The 18,255-nt window shown below is 39.6% G+C and overlaps 1 protein-coding gene across 2 annotated transcripts in view; it reads right to left on the bottom strand.

Annotated features, from left to right (window-relative positions):
- pcsk5b (proprotein convertase subtilisin/kexin type 5b) overlaps positions 1-18,255 on the bottom strand; it is a 141,028-nt gene that overhangs the window by 81,452 nt on the left and 41,321 nt on the right. For both annotated transcript variants that reach the window (XM_088076712.1, XM_088076713.1), the window contains exons 10-11: positions 8,565-8,668; positions 6,160-6,277 (exon numbers count right to left, since the gene is read on the bottom strand). In XM_088076712.1, the coding sequence (XP_087932838.1) occupies positions 6,160-6,277; positions 8,565-8,668 (222 nt within the window). The remainder of the gene's footprint in view (positions 1-6,159; positions 6,278-8,564; positions 8,669-18,255) is intronic.

Raw genomic sequence — 18,255 nt, forward strand, 5'->3', positions numbered from 1 at the left:
CTTTGAGCACCACAAGTCATGTGCCATCTAGTTCCACAATTTTGGAGAGAAGGCAGACATCTCTACAGTCAATGTCTCCAACACTTCAACTGAAACAATCCAAAATGATAAATAGAACTACAGGTAAGACGCAAAATATACATTTCAATTTTGGGGGTGAACTGTCCCTTTAAAGTGAACTTGTACATTTAAGGCTGTAAATTTGTAGAGCTGCCATCTTTTTTTAATTTCAAGGTTTCAAATTAGAACCACGCAGTTGTTTTAAGATAAATTAAACTGGATATCATCTTCAAAACACAGTATTTAGTTGCTCAGTATAACTCTGTGTGCCCTCAGTAAAAATGTACCTGTAGTTTGTTCTGTACGGGAGTGAGGTTGGGAACTGTGGCTGTCTCCCCACACCGAGACACTCTGTTCAGTCAACTCACCAAAAACATCTTCTAATGACTGATATAACACTCAATATCAAGTTACAATACACTGAGGCAATCATGTGTACTTCGATTTAACCTCTCCCAAAGACCAAGAAGCATGCACAAAAGGTTTACACAAAAGGTTTTCCATTTCTCAATCCTCAACCTGCCAAAGAAACCCAGAACCATACGCATGATGACAAAGACATTATTTGTTCTGTTTGCTACGCACAGCTCAGCAACAGGAAAATCACCCAACAGCCAGCACAAACATCTAATGACCCCTTAATATAACTTCTGTGGTATGATCTAATATATAGCGGTACCATGACAAACAGTAAGAACATGGACAGGTCAAGTTCAGGGGACAATGAACACCATTTTGACAAAGAGAGGCTTTCGATTGAGAGCCACACATATATTGCTAATGTACAACAGTTGCACATGAAGCAGCTGTACCCATTTTCCTGCCTGTTCAAGGTGGGAATGTCACGCCATTTTAACACCTAACTGCTCTGTGTAAAAGGTACAATCATGGAATATGCGGACATAGTTGTCTGATCTATAAGCCAGCAGCCGAGGAAGTAAAAACGCTAAATTGACGTCTGTGTAAAATGGACATCCGGCAGGAAAAGAGCATGCACAGGATGGGTGTGACGTTTTGAGGATGTCTTATGTGTGTGATGTGCCACCGAGAGATGTAAAAAGCAGCTAGCAGCAGTTAGCAAATAACTGAAAGAAGCAGCCAAAAATGTCCACAAATTTGGAAAATAATGAGGTCCAGGAGCTTCTTACCCCTCGAGCATAAGACAACATCAGCCGCCATGTGACAGAAATGGCAAAAAATTGTTATTGATTGCCATTTCGGCCATTGTTAATTTAGAAAATGCAGCAAATGTGTATGTTATATGTCACACTAGTGGTTGACGTTGTTGGTTTGCACTTCACTACACACTTTTTCTTGTTTATGCAATACCAGCATGCTGTCTAAAACACACACTTGAGTGTAAAGATGCCTCCACTGATGTTTTTTTTATGTTTTTTTCTATGTAACACTGCAAAGGCAGCATTTAGAAGGGACTTTGTCATGGGCCTACAGCATAACCTCTGTGTAAAAAAGGGCTATTAACTCACTACAACCCTCCCGATTTTACAAGAAGACTCCCGCTTTTCGCTGCACTATATATATATATATATATATATATATATATATATATATATATATATATATATATATATATATATATATATACACTTTTGCCAGAGAGAATTACCTACTCCACATTTAACTATATTTATAAAGGTAGAAGTCCACTCAGATAGATATCTATACCCTACAGAATGACCTCCTCCGATACTTGCTCTCTCTCTTTTTATATATATATATATATATATATATATATATATATATATATATATATATATACGTATCTGGTTATTTTTATTCCACATGTTGTCAAGAGAGAGTTAAAGACCATTATTGCCAGTGACTCCTGCTGTTTGATCCTGTATTGGAAACTGTTTTATTAGATTGCCTGTTGTCAGGGTTACAATGACGGCGATGACATTTTAAGAGTCTAAGTGATACAGCGCAGATGTTTATCATTAAGAGGAAAATTACCCCAAGACAATTATCGACTGGTAACTGCCTTTAGCTTTGCAATGACGATGAAGTCTTTTTCCTGGAACAACATATTACTTGAATTTGGTTCAAGGTTTAAATGAAACAAACAGCAACACAATGGCGTAATTGATTACTAAATTTTTTCTTTTTTGCCATTAAGTCCATATAGTGCACATATAGTTTTCTTAAATATTTATTGAGAATATAACCATCCTAAATTATGATTAAGTGATTTTGTTGGCTGTGGGATCATGCTATTGATAATTAATCACAGCTAAATGTGCCATTTTGTTTGTGAAAGGCCAAAACTGGCCAGCAATATGAATTGAAATTGAAAATGGAAAATAAATTTTAAAGTATGTATTTTAAATTGACATAAGTGAAATAAATTCACCTGTCATTTAAATTTGAGCCGCAAATTAGTATGAAAGAAGTCAGTCTGTTATGAATGTTTTTGCATTACAATCCATAACAATTTCTCCATTTGTCTTTCAATTCATTTACAAAACTCTCCAGAGACTTAAAGTCAATATAAACAATTAACATTAAAACAACTGAAAACAGAGGAAAAACAAGAAATTTGTGTGAGTTCAAGCAGACATGATGGAATGAAAAACAGAGGGAAAACTCTGATTGTCTCTTTCCGACGTAGTGGATGACTGCTTGGAAAGCGGACAGCAGTAATGGCTAGGGAGTCTAGCGCTGATATCACAGCTCTGGCTTCTCCATGACACAACACAGATAACTGAACCGCTCGCATGGGACCGAGCAGAGCAGATGCACAGCTGATTACCACCAGCCTGATTGCGCACAGATCAGGCAGTTTTTCCTGGTGCGTGCTCCAAGTGGAGTGAGGCGAGCGATTGCAGACAGACATTACCGAACACAGTCAAAGGGGCCAGCCAGAGGGTGTGTGGGAACGGCAGAGAGGTGACGGCTGCACTCATGTAGCAAGTTCGAAGTACAGAACACACACATCTGTAGATGCACCAGCAAACAGGGTTTCCACAGCTTAAGGCAAGTTAGATTTGAGACTTTTTAATGCCACTCAGAATTCAATTTGAGACCAATTTCAAGAAGAATAATCAAGAAAGTGGAATAAACATGAAATGACATCAGAAAAGAACTGGAAAAAAACTAGCGTTTGTTGGCGAAATTTTTTTGTCCATTTTGTATTTCTAACTCTGCATGTGTGATTCCACTGCCTTGATTCCCATTGTGCCGAACTTGAAAACTTTTCGCATATAATACACTGAGCCTCGTATGCCTTGCCTTGTACTGGTTTCAGCCATACCATGAAATCTTGGTTGAATTGCCATTTTTCATTGAATTTGCACTTTCCAACATTATCCAGGGTTCAGTGACAGCTAGCTAACAGACAGTGGATCCTCTGCTCTTAGCATCCCAGCAAAAAACAAAATATAAGTGTTGTTGGTTCCACTGCGTGCTCTGTATGACATTAATGCCAGAGGAGGCATTTATATAGCTAAGCGTGCATGCTATGCTTTCTATGTCTGAGCATTTGAGCAAGAATTTTGAAAGACTGACTTAAGACATTTTAATATCAGTTAAGGCATTACATTTAGATTAATTAATTTAATGCTTCGAGAATTTATAAGGATTTGCGGGAACCCTGAACAAAGGAAAACAGAGGTACCTAGACCTGCCTCCAAAATATATTAACACAATCTATGACACAGTCGCATATTCATGCAAGTGAGCACAGAAATGTTTTTCAATTACTTTATATTCAATAAAAGGATTCCTTTAAGCCCGGGTAAAGTGAATTCAGAGATTTGTTTCAAAACACATTCTAAATGTTGGAAACTGATTGTTGAAAACATGTTACAAAGACCTTTTACTAGATAGTACTGAATTGGGGAGTTAGACAGTTGACTGTTTTTTCACAATTTTCCTGTTTTAAGATTTTTTGGGCGGGCCTAAAACCATAGCTCGATGACACACTGGAGCTATACTCAGCATAACCCCTCCCCAGACAATGTAGCAGTATAAAACGAGAAGCATCATTAGCATAGTCCCGCGATTGGACGTGGCCCCCGCTCCTCCAGCCGTCACGCCCCCAGCGTTTCAGATCAGAGAATACTGTGCATTTTTTCTTGATTTAGAGACGTTCTTTTACATACTTCTTTCTGTGATGTGACAAACTCACAACACATTTTAATTATCACTTTACCCGGACTTTAAGAGAAAAGAGTATTTCATACTTTTTAGGGCAGTCTAAAAATTCAGTTTTGTACTGTCTTAACCAACTTTTATGACTTTTTTTCTCTTTGTTCCAAAAACAAAACAAAGCCGTATGTTTCGTGGTGATTGCCTACTTCTACTTCATTGCAGGCCTGTCATCTGGCTCGATGGACGAAGCGTAATTCTGTTCATGAACAAGGCTTAACTCCAAGTGACTGACCATTTCACACATTTCATAAATACACTACACATGGAAAAAGGGAGGCTAAAATGACATGAGCGGTAATCTCTCTGTGAGCCAGCACACACTACATGAGTAGAGGTCTGAGCACAACTGTCTCTGACACAAGCTGGACTTTACATAAGCCTCATATGGACTGACTTGTGCACTGGAGCAGAACAGACAGAATGACACTGATAATGCTGCAGTCGCTGTCCACCGAGCCTTGGACTGAAAGCAAACCAGTTCGGGGCCCAAGTTCAGCCAGTCAGCCTAACACAGAACAGTGCTCAGGCTTCCAGCTGCATCAAGAATAACAAGCTGTGAAGCCCTGGCTCTCTCCTTGTGTGTGAGTGTGTGTGCGCGTGTAGTAAAGGTCTTATGTGAGAAGCACTCTGCCAGAACTAATGCTTGGCCCCTATCAAGGTACTGCTTGCACAACTGCACTCTCAAACACATGCCGGTGCATAAAACATCAGGGACAGAAAAAAAAGAAGAGGAAAAAAAAGGAGAAGGATGTTTTATCACATATGTTGGTCTCAGAGTTGAGTCACCACTTATCTGGCATTTCACTTTGAACTCCGAGAGGCTGCTACAATAAATGTGCATCTTTAACTAAAGAATGGCCATCTTTTATTTTGGCACAGAAGTAGATTTCCAGAATTGCTGCAGTCAGTTTGGCTTCTTAGGTCTAAGGCTGCATTTACGCCAAATCAGGTGTTGCAGGGAAGTGCTACTTCTCCCATTCAGCTGAAAGTGGGTAATGGGTCTAGGCTGCTGCGGTGGGGCTGCAGAAGGATGATGGGGAAAAAAATACAGCGTCCTGCAGCGAAAAATTGAAACAGAATCATCTTTTGGAGAAATACAACCCAACATCACGCTGAGGTGGCCGATCACGCAACTGGTGATCAGACCCGAAGACGCCTACAGTCCACAGGAACAAGTGATACAGTCTCTTTCTGTCATTAAATATTACAGTGAGTCAAAGAAATAAAAAATGTATTAACAGCCCGTGTGTACTATCCTACAAAGGAGAGTACTCGCTTTGTTTTTGTGTGTGCACACATCTTCTGTGGCAGTAAAGATACTACAGTAGTGATAATCAAAACGGATTCTTCAAATCTTTAAAGCCATAAACAAACTTACTAATGACAAATACTAAGCAGGGAGATTAGCTTTTATAGTTGGTCTCCACTCCCACACTGCTGAACAACCCTGCAGCTTCTCGCTGCAACGCCTGATTTGGTGTGAATGTAGCCAAATTAAGGGAAATATTTATGATGCAGCATACAATGATATCTGAGAAAATAAAGAGCTTTAAACTTTACAGCAAGAGCTTTGGAAGTGCCTTTCCCCCTACACAAAGTGAGGACCATAGAGAAATGTTTTCCAAGTATGGTGTTAAAGAACTCGGCTACACAGAGAGGTTTATCAACAACATGTCAGTGTAACGTCTGCATGTCCACATACTTTTGGCCATGTTGTTGATATTGAAATGTTAAAGGACACTCATTGTTCATTAGACAATACAATATATACAATAAATATCCTTTTCATTTGTGTGATCAGAAAGTGGGCTGGTCACTTAGGGCCACTTGTCAGCATTTAATATGTTATACTTATTATTTTCAAGCTTGTATGTCAAGATATGTTTCTGTGTGTGTGTGTGTGAGTGAGGGTGTGTTTGTTCGTTCTACCTTATTTGTCGGTCTGCACTCTCCACACAGACGTGCTGAGTAGGGACTTGCTTCCATCGCTCCGCCTCCTTCACCATCGCCTCAGCGTCCATCAGACCAAAGCCGTACAGGTGGCTGACTGTAGGAGACAGTGGAAAATTCCAGCTGATCAGACCGCTCCAATGATGACTGCACTGTTTCTCATACCAACTGCGGTTTATCAAAAAAGTGTATAGCTTAAACTCCTGAGATTTAGCTTTTTTCCCCATCTTAAAATCATGCAACCACAAATAACATGAACTAGGGGTTCACATTAAGAATCAGTGACCTCTGAACAAGTTTGTAGCTCTCCTGTAAGGCATCTAAAGTTGTACAGTTTTTAGATTCCTACTAAGGACTGTAACGTAAAAAGCAAAACATCAGAGCATCAATTGTTTTAACAGGTATTCACTACTGAGGACACATAAAGTAGTTGTCTGAAAGTGAAAAAGAAAATTTGGAAAGCACTAAAGTTATGGGTACAGCAGCTCAAATATGAATTCCTTCCATACTTCTCCTGACCCCCATTCTGTTTCTCTTTAGTTCCTCTCTGAAAAAAAAAAACAGTCACTTGGAAAAACTCCAGGCACACTGGGCCTGCAGCCTGGCTGACCCCTAGTTCTCACTCTGTTGGGTTTCTCTCCCTCACACACATGCAGGTACGCATACACACTCAAACACACACTCACAAAGTTAAGAGCAACCACCACATGGACCCTGACAGATGGCAGCTGGTGGCGCAGTAGTTAAGCAAGAGCGAAACATTTTTGGAAACTGCTCATCATCTCTCTTCTAGTTGGAGAACAACTAATTCAAGAGTGAAAATACTGCATATTAATTTCTCTTTAACTGCTATGTATTGTTCTTTCAAACACACTACATACCATCATGAATCCTAAATGCAGCTGTTGGTTAATTGATGTGTTGAGACAATATTTGCTGAAAAAATTCAACAACCCACGTCAGCATTCAGAGTATGATACAACATTCACAATGATCTAAAGGTTCTCAAACAGAGAGATTTGGATTTTCTTTTTCAAATAACTATACATTGTGTAAGTGGCTTTTGACTGATTAAAACATAGTTTTGTTGTGTATTGCATAGTGTTGAGCAACATCTACCAAACAGGCATATGACGGTGTCCACAGTGAAACATCGTGATGGAGGATGAAATGTTTGTTTGAGTGCCACAGTATCTGTGTGTGTGTGTGTGTGTGTGTGTGTGTGTGTGTGTGTGTGTGTGTGTGTGTGTTTGACAGAGAGAGTAACGCAGAGAGGGAAGGACAACATGGTACACTGCACTTATTGTTTCTGTAAGTTATTAATAACTTACTCGGTGCGCTCCATATACCAGCCAAGATGCACTTACAGTTTACATCCATGTCAGTGAAACGTGGACGCTTCACACACGTCTTCCCCCCGGCAGTACACAAGATCTATACAACCACAATTTTAAAGTGGGCAACAAAGCTTCTTAACAACATATATTTTTGATAAAAGTACATGCTGTAACCATGAATTTATAATTCTGATACATTGTAAGACTATAGAAATGGAGAAATATATAATTTGATCAGTTTACATTGTTTATTATTGTTAACAGGTATATCTGGATAACTAATCATCAGGGATTTATGGAGAAGGGTTGAGATTAAATAAGTGCATACTTCGCCCCACTCCTTTTCGGACATGTAAACCAAATTATGTAAATTGTGTTTGAGAATCTTTTGTGTGCTTATTGTTTTGTATATTTTTCTATTTAGCTGCATTTTCTTGTTTCATTTCTCTTTACATGTTAGAAATGAAACCAAACCAAACATGACCGAGACATTTGACCTTCAACCACAAAATTCTAATCAGCTCATTCTTGAGTCAAAGTGGACATTTGTCTCTGACCAAGGCACTGACAGAAGATCTGGAGTTGGTCCCCAGTCACTGAACGCAGCTGCTCACTGTTCTGTAGAGGACTGGTTAAATGCAGGGGACGAATTTTACGACGAATTGTACGATGTAAATGTGACAATAAAGAATTCTTCTTCATGATACTCCTTAGAGTCCTTGTACGTTTAGATTCCTAATAAAAATCAAATCAATTAAAAACACTCAAGTGGTTCCAGTATGTTTTAAGAGTTTTGAGCATATTAAGGTGATGATTGGGATAATATTATGAATTATTTTGGCTAGGATATCTGTGACATTAAATTTTCATATCACCCCATGCCTGGTTGTGTAGAATTTCCAATAAGATATTAAAAGTCATACAAAGCAATCTGATTCTCTGTTGAGAAAAGTGTATGTGTGTGTGTGTGTGTGTGTGTGTGTGTGTGTGTGTGTGTGTGTGTGTGTGTGTGTGTGTGTGTGTGTGTGTGTGTGCTTGTGTGTGTACCATTGTATCCAGCAGCGTTGGTCTTCCAGTCAGGGGCGCTGAGATGTCCTGCTCTGGAGGTCTTTACAATTATGTGCTGCACATCTCTCCATGTTAGAAGAGGACTGTCAGGGAAAAACACACACAAACATATGAATAAATTTATTGTAATTTAAAATACCCGAGGACCAAAGAGTAGGAACACATAACAGAGCCGGATCTCAGTAAGTAAAAAAGTGGCATATAGACCTGCTTTCCTATGCACACACTCAAATGGACCTTAGCACACATTTTAACAAACAAATATGAAAATCTACAAACATGCACATACAGATATGACAAGGTCAAGCAGCACTGACGATGTAAACACAGAAATGACAATGAGAAATATGTTTTGAATTATGCATTATGTTTTGAAAAAAAAGCACAACGTGGGGAGAAAAACAAATTACTAAAAAGGGGAGAATGGACAGTAAAACGAGGACGGATATCTTCCTTTTGGGAGTGAATTCAGAAAACAGCATGGAGGAGGATTGGCGGATTAAAGAGGAACATAAAAGTTGAGGATAAAAGGGGGAGGTGATTAAAAAAACAAAGCACAAAGAGGTAGAACGCAGATGAAATGTACAACAAGGTAAATAAACAGTGATATATACAGTAGGTGGAAGATTACTGAAAGAGAAAATTACAGAGAAGCAGAGATGGAGAGCGTAGATGCCCGTTCACCCTTCCCTCATTTCTCAGATCTCACGTGAGATCCATTACGAGATGGCAGCCATGTGCCTCCACTGCTTTGATGTCCAAATGCTATATTAAAAGGGAAAAACCAGGAAGAAGTGGGTCACCAAGTTTCCTGGGATTCCCTTCCATCTCATATGCCGTCCAGATGCTCCAATCCCTCCCCTCATGTCACTCCCTCACCATCTGAGACCTCCAGAATCTGCACTACTCTGAATCAGTCAACCTAAAACCCAACATTTAGCTGTTTAAAAAGATGTGATATGTGAGAAGGAGACAGAATGACAGGCAGTGAAATGAGACCTGGACACACTGTGCCTTCATCTGTTGAGCCTCTTGCATAAGAGCAGGTCCTTTCACATCTTCCTGTGATCTCTTAAACCAAAAATGCACAAGAAGACTTTAAAAATCCTCAACATCTGGGAGATGTCTCAGCATCACCCATTTAGCTGCAGACTTTCACAGATTACAGTCAAAAGCTGTCTTCACATGTGCATTTTGTTCCATAAATGTCCTGTCAGTTTTATTTATCTGTATCGTGGAGTAGCGCTACTTGGCTGGGGAAAGGGTTCATCAAGGCCGTGCTTGGTTTTGTAAACCACTATGTTTTCTTGTACTTTTATCTCATCTTTAATATATGGTTCTGTGCATATATTGCTTTATATATTTCATGGCTTTAATGTAAAACACACTGCATTTACTTGGGATGAAATGTGCTGCAAAAATCTGTTTTTCCCTGATGTCACAAGATACACATGATGTTCGAAAAATAAATAATCTAACAAAAAACAAACATGCTAAAGCGTTAGATCTCTTCCATATGGAACAACCCCAGGTTGCATCACTGTCATACAACAAATATAGCTGGCTTCAAAAGGATATTCAAAGCCAGTTATATTTAGAGGTTTGGTGTGATATTTGATAAAAATCTTCAAACCTATACAGTAAAAGGACTTCTAATCTTTTACACCCCAAGGACCACAATGGAAATACGCTCTTGGACTGTTTTATCCTTTTTACAAGGCTGTACAAAGATTGGATGCCTTGTTGTAAAAAACTATGACATATTAAAGTTTATAAATCTAATCATGAATAATTATACGAATGTACGATTCCTCCACGGTCATGTTTAGGTACTTTCGGAGGCCTCAGGGTCCCTCACTGTCTGCATGCAGGCATGTGAGGAGGCTCCAGAATGTCTGAAGGTTGACATATTTGTAAGCTCAAGACCTTGTAGATGTTTAGACTCCAATGTTAGACACAGCTGTATGACATGTGAATTACAATTTATATGGGTGAATCATTGTTCTATTTGTTTAAGTTGTTGATGAATTCATTGTCCATGTTTGTGCTGTACCAAGAACGTCTCGGGTCCGATTTATGTTGTCATTAAACCTTTATGTCAATATAAGATTGACTGAGGCTCATTGAATTTATTTTATTGTTCATCAAGATAGAGATTGACCAAGATTATAAGTTTTTTTTCTACAACACACCTCATGGAGAAACTCTGCATATATTCAGGGTCCCCGAGCATTTTCATGGACAAAATTTCACAACTTTTCGAGGACTCTTCTAGCCAAACTTGTTCGTCATATCTCAAACATATCAGATTCAAACTCTTTTCAAGCATAATTTTAGTTGGCTGGCGCACATGAAGAGAGAAAGGGAACGTGGGGAGAAAATGGAGAAACACATGCACTAGTAAACAAAACGTTTACACACCACACACAACACATTGGAGCAAATATTATGTCGACAGCTACAGAACATGAATTTGCATTCATGTTAAATTACGTGGAAGGTTATCTATGGAAGATTACTTTAACAATTAAATGACAAACATCCAGAACTTTTCCGAAACCTTCAATAATTTTTACTAACTCCACGACTAAAGGCCTGGTAAATGTGACTGTGAGATTCCATGAATTTTCCAGGTTTTCCATGACCACTGGAGCCCTGTATATTATTTATTTTTATGTATATATTCCATACTCTTATAGATGTTGTCAATGAGAAAAATCAACATCAATTCCATTTCAACAAGGCAGTGTGTGCGAACTGTCACTGTTGACCTGCTTTATTTGTCGCAGGTCAGTGTTTTGTTTTTTTTTTCCAGTAGTCAAAACAAAATCAGAATCATAGTCTCTATTTTAATTCCAACCATTTATTTCCTGGTTTTACTTTGAGTTAGAGCAGAAAAAAAATCAGCTATGCTGGAAGCTCATCATCAATCTTTTGCAGCACTGAAAAATAGCTAAACTTTTCACATTAGCTGGCCATAGTTCCTCAACTTTTAAAGGAAAGCAATCAAATTGACTTAATGGAGTGTCAGTTCAGTCTTTTTGCAGTTATCAGGGTTATGTTCGTGGCAAACTGCTTTTTGGTGTTAGGGCTTGACACACCAAGCTGACAGTCGGCCATTGGTGAGCGTCTGTCTCCCTAGTATTTGAGGAATGTCTTGCAATGTTGGTTCTCATTGGCCCTTGTTTGCCTTTTGTTTTGGATTATTCAGCATGTTGAATTGGTGTCAGAGACAGCAGTCAGAGACCACTGGGGCTCTGATTGGTGTTTCAAGAGAAAAGAAACCGAAGTGTAAAAAGTAAATACACACCTAAATTAAAAAGGGAGTGAGATAGAAACAAAGTTGTTAAATCAAGTAAGATTATTATACCCCTTTCCCACCAACATTAGCACCGTTTTTTTAACACAGGTAGCGATTGGCTCTATTCCCTGAACTCATCGCAGGAGAGCGAGACTGCCTTTCTGTCAGCTGGTGTGTGTGTGTGTGTGTGTATGTTTTGTTTTGTTGGTGTGGACAGGCTGGATAGCAGGTAAACAGTAGACAGCAGCAGGAACAGAGGTCTTTAAAAAACTTTTCAGTGGTTTCTTCTTTCTAAATATCTCTTGCTTGTCCAGACTCTCTTTCAAATGTGGTGCAGACTAACTTGGAATAATGTTTAAGTCCTGCTTAGGAAGAAACAGACAGTAATTACTGATGGCGTGTCATTGCATCTCGCCGGTTAAGAAGCAGAAATTACCACGTTCACCCAGGTGTCAATTCCCATCAATGCCGATCACAGCCAGAGGCGATAAAAACCCGTGGCTACTGCAGAAGTCACTTGACTCGGGTGTGAATGCCATTCATATGCATTCCCATTGCATTAAAATGCCAGATTAATGGGTGTAAGCAGGTTTTTTGTACAGTGGGAATGAGGCTTTATATATTTAGCCATTTAGTTCCTTTAGCCTTGCCGAACTGCAGCATGTTTCATGCTTGTAGTGCTCACACATGCAGCATTGTTGCAACGTCTCTGCTGCGTCACTGCCTGCTGCTATGAGTACTGTATTTCCACATTTATAAGCACAAATTTGACTAATTTATGAAGTCCTGTAACCTCCTGCATTGCAGTCATGCAAATGTTTCAAAAATAAAATGCCTTGTGTCAGCAACTAATGGGATTCTGTCCACAAGACATTGTCAGAGGGCTTTTATTTTGAAACAGAAGCTGGAAGTTGGAGTAAAATAGACATCTTTGTATTTCCTCATCTTTGTATTTCCTCATCTTTGTAACGGAGAGAGAGACTTTTAAACTGCAGTAAAATCTGATATAGAGTCAATATAATCATCAAACACCATTTTCACTGTCTATTTCTGCTGACAAACATGTGCTGCATGCTTAAAAAAATCGGCGAGCCACTGTTTCTCTAGCTTTGCTGCAGCTGACATGCAGCTGATTCAGTCTTGTCGGCCTTCTGGTTTCTCTTTTTGAATGACTACCATGCCGACTGGTATGAATTTCGAATGGTATGTTATTTTCCTCTCACGCAGGCGCAGAACATTCATGCAAGTTGGCAGTTGGATGTAGTTTTGTGGTGTGTTTAAAAGTAAGTTATTGGTGGAGACACAGGCGATATAAGGCAACGCAACAGTCAGCCTTCTTCACCACTAGTGCTCTGATTTTGGTTTGGTGTGTCTGGGCCTTTACAGATGAGACAAGGATTAGACAAGAAAGGAGAAATATTACATGGAAAGAGGATTTCTTCTTTTTAACGGAAGCCCTGCTTGCACTAAACCAAAAGTATCAAATCACTACAACAGTAGCTAAGATATTAACAAGCTGATACACATGTTCAAAATTCACTACTGGCCTCAGTGAGCCCACACTTGTCAAATCCAGAGGAAATAAAAAAATAAAGTAAAAAATAATTAAAAGGATGGTAGCACAGATAAGTGCTATGAAAAGTCGGAATCATTAATGTTCAGATCAATATTAATAGGCTTAGCCGCCACTGTGTAATTATGGTTTCATAAATGTTTTATGGTCATTAATTAAAAGTGACTTTGGCATCGTTATCTAGGCCACGACAGCCTTCCCGTAAACAAGCCAATACTAATTAATGGCGTAGCTCACATACTGGGAAAAACCAGCAGCAAATCAGTGTGTTATATAGGTTTCTTTGTCCTTTTAAGTGTGATTATGCCGGGAGAAAACAAAGAGGGCAGTGTAGAAGGGAAGACATCAGCATTTTCAGTAGTCCATCTCCATCTCACCTTGTCCATCTCAACTTTAAAGTCGATGAATGCAGACGAAACAGAGTTTTCTTTTCACTCATCTGTCCCTGCTTTGGTTGCTTTAAACCTCCCAGTAGATGAGTTTCTTATGGTAGGTTATCCTTGCTCATTTCTTGTTTATCCTCCCAATTTCCTCACTGAAGTCTCCCGTCTCCATGTTCACTCAGTTTTCCATTTCTTAACTTCCAAGGACAAAGAGGAAGGGGAAAGAAATGAAAGTTTCTGAAGCTCCAAAACGTGGCCGCTGCTTGTCGTGCTAGACTCGAGCCCATAAAGAGATAGATCATGTGCCGACTTAAAACATCTCAAACTTGGCAAAATCTACAGAGAACAAAGTATGGGACAGTTTTCCAATCCACTCTCATACCGAGGAAAAAGACCTCACAACAGAGTTTAAAGAAGTCTAGCGTGATGGCGTCTTGACATGTTTATCACAGAGAGCTTGCTCGCTTTCATTCACCAGATAAGAACAGATAGGATCAGTACTCCACAGAATTTGTCTAAACTTTTTTCCCTCTTGCTCTTTCATCCTCTCTTTGCCTGTATGTGCATGCATGCAAGTTTATCCATGTGAGAAAGTGAATGAAAGGATAGAAAGAAAGAGCGTTTGCCTCGGAGGAGGGAAAAAAAGACCATCGTGACAGTGGTGGAGGCACAGCACGCACCACAGAGAGAAGGTGAGAGCGAGCAGAAGAGAAGAGAGCAGGCAGGCAAGAAGCAGTGTGTGATAATCTTGTTGAGGAAACAGGCTTATGTGCCCAGCACTGCCAGGAAACCGAGAATATTTTCTACTGGGAGGATTTGGATTGGATTATCCAGGTTAAATGAAGTGACCTCAGCTAACTGAGCCGCTCAACATGTGATGATGGGGTAAAGCCCAATTCAGAGTCTCCGCACCTGCACTGCACTCCTTCCGATTAATAAATTTATCACAAATAAAGCACATCAACAGGTTTCAGAGTGGGGACAGGGCAGGCATCTGCGGTGTCTCTCACAGAAAGCAACCTGGGCGTCTAAAAGGCACAAGGCCAGGACAGGACTTTGAAACTAACTGAGAATAAAATGCTTTTAAAATCTGTTTTTCTTACTTTTCTCATCTTTGAAAGTGCCAACTTTGAAATTGGCACTCCTGTCCCCTCTAGCAGAAATGTTTGGCATGAAAGCACCTGGCCCCAAAATGTCTGTGGGTAGCCCTGCTTTTTGCAAACAGCATGAAATTCTGCCACCAAGGACATCTTAAAACCAAACTATAAATGGTTTATATGTTTAAAAGCAACACAAAGAATATTAAATAATGATGATGATCATCACTGTTCAAGTGATTCTGTTACATATACCGTATCTCGACACAATCATCTGAGATAAATAGGTTTGTCTATGGATCAGAAAATACCAGTGGTTGACCGATTTATCGGTTTGGACGCATTTTTCCACATCGAGAGGATGCTTCACAAACAGCTCTGATGGTGGCTTTGCAGCCTCCACCAGTAACGCGGGGACATCACAGACCGGACTTCAAGAGGTGAGAGTTTCTTTAAATCAGGCAAAAGGGAGCTAAGTATGTTTTTCATTTAAACATGGTTTTACATGAAGTTTTGTGACTGGACTGCAATAGCGTGTCCAGGGCTGTAACCGTAAATTTGCAGCTGAGTGACTACCACCACTTCTTTTTTCAAATTAAAAGCCCTTGTTTCTAAGACTTACTGCCTTTTGACCTAGTCTTGTTTTGTTTGTTTGTTTTTTTGGTCGTTTGTTTTGTTAATGGTGGAGTATTTAAAGTATTTAAAAATGTTTTAGCCCTATTAAATACCAATTACAAAATACCCAAAAGTAATTGAAATACATATTTCAATACAAGTTACAGAAACACTGCATGGAGGCTCTATGCAGCAAGTCAAGGTGATGTCATTATGTTAAAATTTGTATACAATCTCAGGTTTAGTCCAACGTTGATAATTTACAGTTAATTTCATGATCAGTTCCAGATGTATTTATTTATTTAGGTATTTATCACTTTGACTTAGATGTTCAGTTAAACAGCTATCCAGTTTATGATAAAGTCAAATTATTTCTGCAGTGGTGGAGATGGTGCTATCGGCCTTTTCCTGTTCCAAACTACAGTGGTCTGTCACACTCACCATGCTACTGTAAGTGCAACAAAAGTCCCCATGAGCAAACAGGCAAAAGACTAATATATTAATGTAGAATAATCCACGCAAAAGATGTACAGAAGACTTAAACAAACACTCAGTAGAATAAAGTTTATGCTGGTAGGCCAAGTTGCAGAGCTGCTCAACAGTAAAGCACAGGTTATATATTGGATTGATTATTTTGTGTGTGTGCTAGGGGTGTGAGGTGCTGTAGATCATGAGGCAGCACAAAGAAGCGACTGGGCGTGTCTTATACCCTCGTAGCCCTGCCCATGTTAATACTTTTTTCATGTTCCAAGGAGGAGACACTTCTCAGGGTTTAGTTACTCTTTAAATCACCCTTTAATATTCCACTAACAGTAGACCTTTAGAAAATATACCCTTAAAAAATGCAGTAATCAGTCGTATTCATCATCTATTCATGATATTATGAAGAGTCCTCTGTTTTATAGATAGCTGAGACAAAACACTGTGTCCCAGTGCCATCATGGGAAAAGCCACAAAGGAGCAGAATGGTTCAGAGTTCAAATGTCTGCAGTAAACGACACAAACACCCCTGTCTGCAGACAACAGGGATATTTGTGTTAATTTGTAAGAAGAGACAATACTGTGATATAGTGTTATATCAAATTATATGTCTCAACTCAGTTAAGACTACAGTATGTACACACTTCAGCTATATATAGTTGTCACTACTCCATGAAGTGATTAAGTTTGTTGAAGTTCAAGCACAGTTCACCACTGAAGGATGACAATCCACAAGCAGACGACTACCTGAAAAACCCAAGTACTGACTGAGTGCACATACACTTAATCTATAGTTTACTGATAAAGGTTTCTACATAACCCACCCCTAAAATCAGCTAAACCCCTCTCAGAGGGTGCACTGGAGGCCAGGATTCATCAAACAAAGTTTCTCTTATCTGTCACATCGCAACGCTGCTGAACGTGTACTAACGGGAAACAAGGGAAGGGATCATATTTCTCCTGTTTTAGCTTCTTTGCACTGGTTCCCTGTAAAACCCCGAATTGAATTTAAAATCCCACTCCTTACCTACAAAAGCACTGAATGGTCAGGCTCAGTCTTATCTTTCACAGCTCATAGTTCACTATCAACCCTCAAGAGCACTGCGCTCTGAAAACACAGGGTTACTTGTGTTTCCTTAAAGTCTCCAAAAGTAGAAGGATAGCCAGAGCCTTCAGTTACCACGCACATCTTTTATGGAACCATCTTCCAGTTTCGGTCAGGGAGGCAGACACCATCTCGACTTTTACGGGTAGACTTAAGGCCTTCCTCTTTGATAAAGCTTATAATTAGGGCTGGCTCAGGTTGCCTGGACCAGCCCCTAGTTAGGCTGACATTTAGGTTTAGTCTGTCGGGGCACTTTCTATGATACACTGAGCTCCTTTTTCCTTCTCTTGCTCCTGCCATCTGCAAACGCTCATGTCTTTTTACTGCATTACACTATCTCAGCTTCTTCTCCGGAGCATTCGCGCTCCCTTGTTTTGTCGTTTTACCGGATTGTGGCTGTAATCTTAACTGCGCCTGGATCGTGGTGATGGCTGTGTGGATGCCGTGATCCTGCCTTTGGCCATGCTCGTGCTGTGGCTGCACTGATGCTGTACCTCCAGCTCAGCCTGGATTGTGGTTTTGGTTGTGTTGTTGCTATGGTCGTGCCTGAGGCTGCACCTGTGTCGTGGGCCTTGGTTTCGCCAATGCTGTGATCCTGCTCGACGCTACGTTCTACTGCCATTATTATGAGTCATGCCTCCACTATTAATGTAGACATGGGACTGTTATCAACACTTATTATATGTGCATGTAACATCACATACTATTATAAACTGCATCTATTAATTTTATGTCTATCCTTATTGTTATATGATATGTTGTTACCGTTATTGCTCTGCATCTCTCCCCCTCATTCTTTCTCTCTCTCTCTCTCTTTCTTTCTCTTTTCTTTCCCTGACTTGACGTTACACGCTGTTCACTATTAATGTTGGCCTGGCATCCAAAAAAACTGAAAAATTAACAGTTGATGATACCTTTATACAGCTTTTCAATTTTATAATTTTACACAATTCAGCTATTAAACTGATATTTGTGACACTCAAACCTGCTGTCAACGAACCAAAAGGAGTCCTGCATTTGTACAGACCTTTAAAAGAAGCCATCGCTGCCAGCTGCAGATGTAGAATCAGTAAATGTGAATACATCACGACATTGAGGCAGGTTAATTGCATGTAA

Source organism: Plectropomus leopardus, chromosome 4, assembly GCF_026936395.1.
Source record: "Plectropomus leopardus strain MGB_pleo_1.0 chromosome 4, ASM2693639v1, whole genome shotgun sequence".
NCBI classification, from domain to species: domain Eukaryota; kingdom Metazoa; phylum Chordata; class Actinopteri; order Perciformes; family Serranidae; genus Plectropomus; species Plectropomus leopardus.